This window comes from Mandrillus leucophaeus, unplaced genomic scaffold, assembly GCF_000951045.1.
Source record: "Mandrillus leucophaeus isolate KB7577 unplaced genomic scaffold, Mleu.le_1.0 Scaffold920, whole genome shotgun sequence".
NCBI classification, from domain to species: Eukaryota; Metazoa; Chordata; class Mammalia; order Primates; family Cercopithecidae; genus Mandrillus; species Mandrillus leucophaeus.
The window spans coordinates 952,755-965,350 of NW_012110031.1; the positions used below are offsets into that span (position 1 = coordinate 952,755).

The 12,596-nt window shown below is 39.0% G+C and overlaps 1 protein-coding gene across 5 annotated transcripts in view; it reads left to right on the top strand.

Moving 5' to 3' along the window:
- The window catches only part of MRVI1 (murine retrovirus integration site 1 homolog), a 116,277-nt gene that overhangs the window by 71,831 nt on the left and 31,850 nt on the right, over positions 1-12,596 (top strand). For all 5 annotated transcript variants that reach the window (XM_011969915.1, XM_011969920.1, XM_011969916.1 and 2 more), the window contains one exon: positions 11,074-11,197. In XM_011969915.1, the coding sequence (XP_011825305.1) occupies positions 11,074-11,197 (124 nt within the window). The remainder of the gene's footprint in view (positions 1-11,073; positions 11,198-12,596) is intronic.

Below are 12,596 nucleotides of genomic sequence, written 5' to 3' on the forward strand. Positions count from 1 at the left end.
CCCGTGTATCCATTTGGGTCTGGGGTTTTTCATTGATTTGTTTGTTTTTTGTTGGTAATATATGTAAACTTGATATATTATAGATAATAGCCCTTTTTTGGCTTTATCTCTTTTTGGGGTCGGTATTTTAATATTTTTTCAGTTTTTTTTTTTTTTTTTTTTGCTTTTTAGTAAGTTTTGTGTTTTTTTAGAGGAATTTTAAGGAGTTTATATAATCATGTTTGCCTATCTTTCCCTTTGAGAAGTCTTCTATTATTTCAATCATAAAAATACTACTTCTCCCCAGTTGTAATAATAGATCTATTTTTTACTAGTTTATATTTATTTTGCTAATACCTCTGAAACTTATTTTAGTATATATGTATTTTAAGATTTAAGGTCTTTTTACCTCAATAATATTTTAATAGTGTTTATAGTTCTCTTGTGGCTTAGTCATATGTTACATTCTTTTTTATATATACACCAAAAACTAGTTCTGGGCTCCTGATTCTGTTTTATTGGGATCAATACCACCCCATTTTAATTACTGCTGCCTTATATTTTAGTGTGCAATGGGGTTAGTTTTTCCTCATTGCTCTTCTTTTTCAGAATATTCATTGATATTCTAGATACAGCGATTCAGTGCAAAATAACAGAGCAATTGGACTACAAGTCAGGAGATTTGAACTCATGTCCCAGTCCGGACACCAATTAACAGAGTCCTTAAATGTGTTCCTCCACCTCTGTGGGCCTCCATTCCCATTTGAAATGTACACTATTTTGTATAACATTCTAATTGTGTTTGCTGTAAACCTACACATTGAATTCAGAAGAACTGTCTAAGTTTTGTTTGCTTTTCAGTTTATAGACCTTTAAAGTACTTTGCAGACATTTAGTTCTCATTCAGGCACATGGTTTGTTCCTCTATTAATTTACATATTTCCTTCTTTCTCCTCTATTGTATACATCTTCCATCTCTCTTACTGGGGCACATTCTATGTAGCTTTTTGCTTAAGACTCTTTTCGTATTAGATTTTCTAGCTAATAATTTGTGGCATAGGTGAATGGTGCTTGGTGTCATACATGTTTCTTGCATAAAAAATATTGTTACCAAATGGTAGAGTAATTACTATAGTGATTAATCAGTATGATTATTATTACTAGAGTGATTACTACATGCCAGATACTGTGCTAAGTGCCTTCTGATACCTAATGCTCACAACAATCTTGGGAGGTGACCTTATTACACTCATTTTATAAATAAGGAAATTGAGGTTTGGGGAAGTTAAGGTCACGTGGTTATTAATTGCTAAAGCCGGAACTGGCACCCAGATGTGTCTAACTTAAAAGACTCTTGACCACTTTGCAGAACACCTTTCTTTTTCAAATTCACAATCAAACCATCTGTTATTTTTATTTTATCCAATTCTCCATTTGTCTTAGTTGTATGCTTGTGTGTGTGTGTGTGTGTGTGTGTGTGTGTGTGTATTTCTCAGTGTGTATCTGTATATGTTTTACTACTTTGGCAATATTCCCTAATTCAATAATGGTGATAAGGAGAACATGTGCCTTGATTTTTTTTTTTTTTTTTTTTTGAAACGGAGTCTTGTTCTGTCACCCAGGCTGGAGTGCAATGGCAGGATCTCAGCTCACTGCAAGCTCCGCCTCCCGGGTTCACGCCATTCTCCTGCCTCAGCCTCCCGAGTAGCTGGGACTACAGGTGCCCGCCACCACGCCCAGCTAATTTTTTGTATTTTTAGTAGAGACAGGGTTTCAGCATGTTAGCCAGGATGGTCTCGATTTCCTGACCTCATGATCTGCCTGTCTCAGCCTCCCAAAGTGCTGGGATTACAGGTGTGAGCCACCACGCCCGGCCTTGTTTCTGTTTTTAACTGAGTTGTTTTTTATATTTTTCTCTCAAGCATCATGTTGTATCTTGTTACTAAATAGAGGCACAATTTCAATTTTTATTTTATAGTTATACACTAAAGTATATGATAGGTAATATAAAATATTAAAATACAGAATTTATACTTTTTATTTCTTTAAGAAAATATTTTTCAAGTTTCAAGATACATGTTGAATTTTGTTAAATGTGCTATGGATATCTACTGAAAAAATCATGTATTATATTTAATAAATTAAATATTTCCCATATATGAAAATGATTTTCCATAGAAATAAACCCTTGTGGTGTGACAGTGAAACTCATTTGATCATAGTTTATTTCTTTTATATGTACTACCAAATTCTATATATGAGTATTTCTTTTAAAGTACTCTGCAACTTTCCTGCATTAGTTAAGATAACATCTAAGTTGCTATAACATAGAGACCCAAATACAATAATGTATAGGAGAGAGAAGATTGTTTTACTCTCAAGAAACAACTCCAAGGTGAACTGATCAGGTTAGCAGCAGGCAGTGCTCCATATGATCATTTGGGGACCCTCACTCCTTCCCTGTTGTCATTTTGCCATGCCCTGAGGTGTTAGACTTGATACAAGGTCGAAGCTGGATTATGGGCAAATCTGGCTTCTCATGTGAGGGAAGGGGAGAGAATGGAAGTCCAAGCTTCCTTTCTTAGCACAGGAGTTGCACATACCCCTTCAGCTCCCACTGTGTGGGTGATAAGATGGTCACGTGTCCATACCTAGCAGCAAGGGAAGCTGGGGAATGTGACTGCTGGTGGGACAGCTGGCCCTATGCCCAAATTAAACTCCATTCGCATGGAAGGCAGACAAGACATGTTGGGGGATGACTAGGTGCTTCTGTCGCATTGTCGTTTCTACTGAACAACATACTGTAGACAGTTTCTCATTTAAAGCATATGGAACTTTAAACATTTTTAACTGTTTTATTGTATTATGTAAGAAACACTGTATTATTTGACCTATCTCATTAATATTTATGTTGTTTCCACTTTTTTCTCTATTAAAAACAATGTTATAATGAATACATTCTTACATAGATCTTTATAGAGATCTGTTTTTTCCATGGGCTACTATTCTAGAATTGCAATTGATTTATTAAAAGTATTTACTTTTAAATATATATGTGCATACTGCCAGATTAACTTACAAAAAATATACCAATTTAGACATCTACTACCTACAGCAAAACTTTATTATCCAATATTAATAGGGCATAAGGTGGATCTTAGAAGTAAAATTATCAGTCAAATGAATTTGATTCCTATAAGCACCAAATTTTAAAACTAAAATTAACCATGGTCGGTGTCCAACAACATATACTCCCTCTCATTTTCTGTCAGTTCTAGGGTCTGGATGCTTAAGAGCTCAAACTGCGTCACTTACCAGCTGCAAGGCCTTGGTCAAAGTTCTAATTCTCTCCACGCTTCAGTTTGTTCATCTTTAAAAGGAGGTTAATAATAGTACCTACTTTACTAAGCTGCTGTAATGTTTGCATGTGATACTGGTCTTGATTCCGGCAGGAACCTGGCATACATTTTCATTTCTGTCATTTAGGTTGCAGAACTCTATCTTGCCAGCCAAATGGATATTTTCGTACACTGTGCTCCACAGTGCTAGAGATGTGGTGGGCAACCCTCTGTGTTTAATGAATACTTGCAGACTTGTGACTTTCTTTTCTCATATTCTGAAAGCCCCATCAAAGAGCCCCATCCCCTCCCATACCCAGGATAAAAGGCTTTGGGAGCATTTTATGAGAGCTGGCTCAGATTATGTTTATAGGCTCTAAATACAACCCTGCATATGAACTCTTGGGGAAAACTCCAGTCTCTTATGATGGTTGTTGGCTGTTCCTTTGAGAAATGGGAAAAGATAATTATCAGAACATTCTGGAGTCTGAAGAATTTTGGCTCTGCTTCAGTTTGTGAGGACTGGGAGGCTCATTTCTGTGTGGCATCTAGTCTTTCCAACAACACAATCAGTTCCCTTCTCAGAAACTCTATTGTATGCTGTTTTGATCTTTGATCATTTGCAGGTTATTTCAAGCCAAAGATGTGAGACTGACACTGGGCCAGTTCTTAGGTTGTGTGCTGGGGATGCATTAAGTGGAAAGGGTTCAGGCCCTACCATCAGGGAGAAGGCCTTGTCCCAGCTACCATTATCAGTCCCCTTGGCTATCGCAACAGCCTGCAACCTGATTCCTCTCCCTGCGTTCCCAACCCCCAACCCAGCTCACACCATGGCCAACATAGCAGCTACAGGGATCTCTAAAAGGCAAATCTGTTTCAGCATCTTCAGAGGCTTCATTCTGCTCTTAGGAAGAGCACTTGAATCCTCAGTAGAACCTGTAAGTTCCTGGGTGGTTAACCCCACCCACTTCCCCAGAATATTCTAGGGCCACACTCTCTCACTCACAATATTTTGGCCTGCCTTCAGCAGCTCATTCTTTCCTCTTCTTAGGCATGGCACATGCTGTCTTCAGCGTGGAATGTTCTTCCTCTCTCCCTCTTTGCTTAATGAACTCCCACTCAATCTTTAGATATCTGCTCACGTCACTTTTCTTGGGAAGGGTTTGCTGGTACCTTCGGATCCCTTCTCTTTTGTAAAATCTCTCAGTGTGAAATTGTTTGGATGTTTCTCTGATTAATCTCTGTCCCTCTGGACAATGAGCTCTAGAGGATGTGGCATGTCAGTTTTGCTTAGCATTGTATCCTCAGCTCCCAGCTCATTGCCAGGGACATAGTAAACACTCAATAAACATTAAATAAACGTGTGAACAAATGAGCTCACCTTCACTGTCTAGAAGAGGAAACGTAAGGATAGAAAAAGTCACTACGATAAATTATGATAAAACTTTAACAGGCCGTAAAGTACCTAGGAACAAAGAGGAAGAAGCAGCTAGCTCAGTGGAGTTGAGTCAGGGAAGGCTTTCAGGAGGAGCCACCTTGATCTGGGGAAGAGAAAGTCATCCCAAGCAGGGCGACAGCAGAAGCAAAAGCATGTAGGCATCTTTTAGTGCTTGGCATACTTCAGGAACAGAAGGAATGTCATGTGAACTAAGTGTGAGCTACATGTCCCAGAGAGATGGACAACACGGTGGGAACAGTGGGCTGGGACCAGGGTAAGTGGAGGCTTTGAAGGCCAATTAATGTATTTGAATTTCATTTAGGACACTTTGGAAAGTCAGAGAAGCCTGCAGGTAAGGAAACATCAGGATCAAATCTACATTTTAGAATAATTCTTCTGGACAGATTGTGAGAGCTGGCCTGAAACAGGAGAGGCTAGAGACAGGGAGACACCAGGTAAAAGGATAGGGAAGTAGCCTGGTGAGAGGTAATGAGGTGGTGGTGAATGTGGACATGACAGTTTGACAGCTATTGGAGATCAACTTGTCAGGACTTGATGAGGAGATGGAGCTGAGAGGCAGACCAGGAATACCACCAGGTACCTGTCTATATGGCTGTGAGGGTGATGAATTGTGAGGCAGGAGGATGAGTTTGCTTGAGAAGGAAGACAGTGAATTTGAGTTTGGACATGTCAAATGCCCATGGAAAACAACTTGAATGCAACAGACAAACGTGGTTTTGCATTCTGGCTCTACAGCGATGAGCTGGACCCTAGAAAATCACTTTAACTTAGCTGAGCTTCAGTTTCTCCAGAAGATGCATTTCATAATACATTCTTTGTACTTTTAGAAACCAATTTCTCTTCTTTGGAGGAAGCAATTACCAAAATTCAGCAAGTCCTACAGTTTCACTTCACTTCAAGTTCAATTAAATTCTAATACTTTTAATTTCAAGAAAGTATATCTAGTAGAATCTCCCTCTTTTTCCCTTGCTACTTCTGCATTTGTGGATAAGGACGTGTTTAAGCTATTTTTTATTTGCAGGACTATTGTAAGAAGTAACAAAGTGTATCTACTGCATAGATGATGTTCAGTAAATGATGGCTCTTGAAAGGATTTTTTATTCTCCTTATCCAGGTGGCAATATCTAGGAGGTAGTTGGCTATCTGGACCTGGATTTTGAGGGACATGTAGGCTGAGGCAGAGAAGTACATTGAATGTACAGTCCTTCCAAAACCCCCAGTCTAGACTGAGAGCCTCAGGTCCCGGGCAGGAAAGAGGCCTCCCTGAGAAGAAAGAGGTAAAGAAAGTTTATCCCCAACTAGCAGCTTTGACTTTTAGGAACCATCCTGGGACTCAGAGCATCTTTAACCAGAGCCCCAAAAGCAATTTTTGCAAGTTGCTGACATGGTCAGAAACAAATATTTTCATTGGAATGAGATAGTACTGGGAGATATATTTGAAAATAATTGTATTACTTTTGTTGAAAGTGGCTTATCTTCATATCTAAAAATTCAACCAATAGTGAAAAATACAAGGAAGAAAGTAAAAATAGCTTACACTAAACACCTCCTCCCCCACAAATACAGAAGGAAGAAGGGAAAAAGAGGGAGATTATACTACATATACTTTTTTGAAATTAAAAGTATTAGAATTTAATTGAATTTGAAGTGGAACTATAAGACTTGCTGAATTTTGATAATTGCTTCCTCCAAAGAAGAGAAATTGGTTTCTAAAAGTACAAAAAATGTATTATAAAATGCATAAAGGGTTTGGAGTTACTGAGGTAGTGTTTTTGTACTATATGTTTTAAATTTGATCTAAACTTTGGACCTGGCATTTGTTTTAATCAGGTATGGTATGACATAGAGACCTGCAAATGATTCTCATGAAGGAATGTACTCACAGATGCCTAATAGCAGGACATGTGGCACATCACACAAAGCCCCTTAGGGAAGGACCAGGGTGGGTCAGAAGGTAGAAGTGGTGAGGGGAATGATGGCCCCAAGCCTTTACTGGGGTTTTCTTGGGAAGGAAAGGTAGAGGCAGGGTAGGTACCCTGAGTATGTTTAGAGTTGGCTAGTGTGAATAATTTTGGCAGGTTCTAGGCCCCCAGTTGTCAGGTACTGGCCCTGGGGTGATTTAGGGGGAGTACTGGCTTGGTGTGTGAGAATTTGATAAAGGCGATGTTTGCAGGTATGGGTTCTGTATTGGTTGGTTTGTATTTCAAAGACGCACTTGAAGGAGAGTTGTTTCCTAACTCTAAGAATCAGCTAGCCTTGAGAGGGGCTGTCTCTCCAGGATTAAGTCATCAAGTGACAGAACATCAAGAATACAGAAGATAAGAATATTTAGTAACTACAGTGGTAGCTACTGACTTCCTGCAGGAAAAGATGAGAATGGCCGAATATCTTCCCACCTTCACGTTTCTTCCTACCTTTCCATTTCTACCTCTACACATCTTGAATTCTTCTTTGTACATCGTCAAGGTTATAACATTTACATTTCATATTCTGTAATTATGGTTTCCACAGTTATTTAGCCTTAGACTTAAATGTAAAAGGATCTCACGTTCACCACTGGTCCTTTTACCATGGTTCATATTTCCCAAATTTATTCTGATTTATGTCTTGTTTAGCTGGATTTTGTTTTCCAACAATTTTCCGGAAAGAGTTCAGAAGTGCTATGTTCCCTGAGTTCTATCACATTTGAAAATTTTGTCTTAATTATTGAAGGACATCTTGCATGGTTATAAAATTCTTGGGTGACTGTTTTCCTTGGAACTGTGTAGATGTTGCTCCACTGTATTCAAAGTTCTGGAGAAGGCTGGGACCAGCTAATTTCTAGCACCTCTTAATCTTCACTTTCCCTTGTAGATGTCTGTCTGGTTTTTTTTGTATGAAGCATTTGAATATATTTTTCAACATGATGTGGTCTGTCAACCCGAAGCGTTCAACTTTCCCCTCAAGTGAGGAAAATTTTTCTTCTGTTATATCTTTGAATATGTCCTTTGTTCCATTTGTTTTGTTCACTACTTTGGAGACGACATAATGCATAGATTGATCATCAGTGTCTCAACTCCAGGTCCATTATTTTATCTCTATATACTTCAGTCTTTCTTTCCTTCTTTGCATTTCTTATGGTTACCCAATCTCTACCACCCTCCTGTAATTCCATTTGAAGCTATATCTGCTTTATTCCTTTATTTTTCCAATAAATTGGTTGGTTGTATATTTCCCAATTTCTTGATTAGTCCTTTTATTTTGGTCTTCAATTTGATTCCTTAAATAGCAATCATCTTCCATCTTTGCATGATCTTCTCATCCCAACTCTAATTTCTTAATTTTTTTTCAAGTTCTTATTTTTTCTAGAGTCAAAGTATTTATGGTATATATTTTGCACAGAAGTGTACTTTTGCATTTTTTGATGTGTTTCTTGCAACTATGTTTCCATCCTGACATCTGTCTCCTTCAAGTTTCCCTTTTCCTTCCTTTCTACCATCCTTCCTCTTTTGTCTGTAGTATTTTTATATAGTTGCCATGCCATCTGTTTTCGTTTTCTTTCTTTCTGATTTGTACATTTCTACCTTGATTCCTTTTCCCTAGATATATTGTATTGTAAGTTAATTTTTGTTGACTCCTTCCCACCTTAGCTGAGATCTCTTTGCCTTCCCTTTAGTGCTTTAGTTGAGGATTGTATATTTTGTGTTTGTTTTGTTACTGCTTGGGTGGTGGGGAAAAGGGGAAGTTAAGATAGAGCTGTTTGTAGAATTGGTTTCTGCTCTTTTTCCATAACTCTCTTCATAGTCCAAAACATGAGTTTGTTATACCAAATTGGGGGCACATCTTATTCCTTTGGAGGTTGGTTAGTAGTGGGTTTCAGATTGTTTCACCAATTTGGGTTGGAATTGTAGAGACAGGCTGTCCATGGGTTTATTTTCCAGATTTGACCCAATGCTTCCCAACAGCCTCTCACTCCTCTGCCAGGAAAGGAAGGGAAAAAAAAAGACAATTCCAAGGAGTTTAGCCACTGGTTTTCAGGAGTTGGGGGAGAAGATGGTATTTGGGGCTTTCCATGTGTCTCCTGCCATTCACTCCTTCAGAGGGGCATGTTTTATTTACTTTATCTTTAGTCTTCCTTCCTTATAAATCCCTTCATATCGTTCAAGATAATCCACTCTGTGCAATCATTCTGACTTTCCTCTCTTCTTCTCATCAGTAAGAAAAGCAAAATGGCAGGCAGCCCAGGCGGTTTTTTTCTCTCTTTGAAATGCTGGCAAGATGGAATGGCGAACCTTCTATTCTAGGGAAACTTTCTGAATCTCCTCTGACAACTGCCTACTTGCCCCCTCCATCCCTTTCCCTCTCTATTCTGTGGTGTTGCACTCTTTGTAAGAATTTTTTCTCTCCCATCTTCTTTTCAATACTGTTTCTTTGGAGAAGAAGAAAGGGCTATCATGGGTGGAAGCCCTACATTTATTCCTAGTCATGTTTATTCTTTCTGTAGTCAATGTTTTTAAAGACTATTGCCTTTTCTTGTATCTTAGAGTTTCTGGTATATTTTTTCTTTGTTCTGAAGTGTTTTGTTGTTAATTTGGTTGAATTCAAGAGGAAGGAGGTTGGTTCCTGGAACCCACCAATTCTGGCATTACTCTTCAGGCACCATTTTGGGAAACTTTTCTAGGCAAAAACCCTGGTATGGATTTCACTTGATTATTAGACCTCACATGTTTCAATCATCCTATAGATATCTCAGGAGTTTGCTGCTCAGTTGACTCTCTTTTGAGTGTGGTAGGGATACAAACATAAAGGTAGAATGATGCCAGGGGTGCCACAAGGTTTACCACAGAAACCTTGTCAGAGAGTTATAAATGCCAGGACAGAACCACAGAGGTAACAGGTAGCTAAGATAACTTCTAGTTCAATCTTATATCCAAAGAAGAGTTGCTAACTGACCCATCTCTGACAGATGATCCTTCAACTCACTTGGATACCTTGAGTACCAAGGAATCCATGCCTACCATTCTCTTATTGGCAAGTTCAAAGTATTTAAATATATTTTACCTTGAGCCACACTAGATATCCTCTTGTTTCTTCATGGTCTCCCTTGGTGAGACTTCTTTCTATTCACATGATTCCCAATCTTAACTCTTTAGGTGGCTACAACTATGCCTATAGTCCTGGTCTCTAGCCTAGCCTAGGATCCTGGAAAATGACTGAGCAGATTGGAAACATACTAGGTTAAAATCCATGAGAAAGAGTAAAACATGGATAAATGTGAAGTTCTGCATGCAAATGGAAAGTAACCATTATACAGGATGAGGATGCCTGATTTGGGTCAACTAAAGAGGTTGAGAGTTTTGCTTAATGCTAAGTATACTGTAAGCCTGTAGTCAGGCATACAAAATCTGTGCTGCATGGATAACAAACATCAATGCCAGGGACATTTACCAAAGTCCTCCTGTGCTAAGAGCTTGTTAGAGAACATCTGGGCCTCTGGAACAGCAACAAATCAGAATGTGTGCAGGAATGGGATGGTGTCTAGAGACCATGGGCCACAGTGGACCACAGTGAGCTGTTGGAAAAATGGAGCTAGAGTCTGGAGAAGAGAAGCTTTAGAGAGGCACAGGAGCTATTTTCAAACAGAGAAAGATTTATGGAAAAGAGAATACTTGGTTTGTTCATTCTGTCTTCAAAGCACAGACCCAAGATAGTTTTAGAAGGTTAAAAAACAAAAAGCTGTTCATTGTCTCTGTTGACTAGGAGGCACTTATGTTTCTGAGCTCTGTAAAAGATCTAGCAACCTTAGGTTTACTCTGGAAAATCTCTTATCTATGGGGTATGGAATCAGATGCTAATTTCTAAGTAGTATACAGAATATAGAACAATTTAATTTATCTGAGGAGGAATAACTGCACAACAGGTCTCCTGAGAAGCCTGCCAAGGAGTAGGTTTTTTCCCCAAACATTATAGCCAAAGAGCCAACCAGCTTCCAATTGCCAGCTTAATACTGTGGGAAGCAAAGGGAAGAACATAACATTTGAAGCAGGTAGACCTTGAAGTCTGGCCATGCCATTTGCTAGTTCTGTAATCTTGAGCAAGTGACTTAACCTTCCTGAGCCTTGGCTTTTCCACATGTAAAATGGGATGACTAAATTCTAGCTTATTGTGAGGATAATGTAAGATAACAAATAAAAAACCCATAACATAGAACTGGATACTTATAAATGTTAAAGCTCTTCCTTGCCCCCTGAAGCTAACTGCCAACAGTACTACTGTGATTTCAAAGAGACATTTCATAAGTAAGCACTTTTTTTTCAGGGCTTTCTTCTGAACTCTCCCCAGCTATTGAGGAAGAAGAGTCAAAGAGTGGCCTAGATGTCATGCCTAATATTTCTGATGTGTTGCTGCGCAAACTGCGGGTCCACAAGAGTCTCCCTGGAAGGTAAAATCAGGATGTGGGTTACAGAAGACCCTGTATGGAGTGGCCCCTGTGTTGGATTCTAGGTGGGACACAGAGGAACACCAGTATTAATTCTTGAACCCAGAAGGGCCAAAGTCCAATTGTCTAGATAGGGATAATGCATTCAAAACAAAAAGAATAATGAAAGGCCAGGCTGGGTGTTTTCAACTCAAAGACCAGGTGGGGTTCTTAGGTGGGCACAGCTCGTGAAGGCATGAAGGTCACCAGAAGCTCATGGCAGCAGAGAATGGACTTTGAGCCAGGAGACATGGGTTTCAATCCCAGATACACCATTTACCCATGACTAGTTAAGTTTTCAAAACTCTTTTGTAGAGATAGGGTCTTGCTATGTTGCCCAAGATAATCTCGAACTCCTGGCCTCAAGTGATCCTTCTACCTCAGCCTCCCAAAGTACAAATAACATTTAAGTAACCAAATGAATGATTTGAAAGAGTAAAGTTGGTAGAAAGACCATGAAATAGGGCACATCTAGAGAATAGCATGGGAGTGGGACATTGGGTAGAAGGTCAAGGAAGGCCTCTGTGATAAAGTAATAATTTGAGATGTGCAAATGACAAATGACAAAAAGAAGCCACTCATGCAAGGGTTTTGGTAACATTTACAGAGGAAAAAATCATAATTTTAACAAATGGTGCTGGGACAACTGGATAGCCACATACAAAAGAGTGAAGTTGGACCCCTACCTCACACAAAACACACCAATTAACTCATAATGGATCATAGACCTAAATGTCAGAGAGAACACTATAAGACTCTTCAAAGAAAAAATGTAAGTCTTCATGTCTTTGGGTTTTTAGATACGGCACCAAAAACACAAGAGACAAGATTTTAAAAATAAATAGTACTTCCTCAAAATAAAAACTTCTGTGCTGCAAACAGTGTCAAGAAAGTGAAAGGCAACCCACAGAATGAAATATTTGCAAATCACTTATCAGAAAAGGAACTTGTTTCTAGAGCATATAAAGAAGTCTTACAACTCAATAAAAAGATAAATAACCAATTTTTCAAAATGGGGAAAGGATTTAAATAGACATTTCTTCAGAGAAGATATACAAATGGTTACATAAAAAGATGCTCTGTCCTTTTAGAGGCTCATAGTTCTGCCCCCGGGTACCTATGCTCATTTATGAGGCACAGTTATCTGTATGAGACACCAGACATGCCATGTGGCTTCTCTGCCTAAATCATACTTACTCTGAGTCCTCAGAGCTTCCTCCCGACCCCCACTTTTTTTTTAAGGTGGGTATATTCTATCTGGGTGTGGTGGCTCACACACCTGTAATCCCAGCACTTTGTAGGCTCGAGGCAAGAGGATCACTTGAGGCCAAGAGTTTAAGACCAGCCTGGACAACAGAGAGAA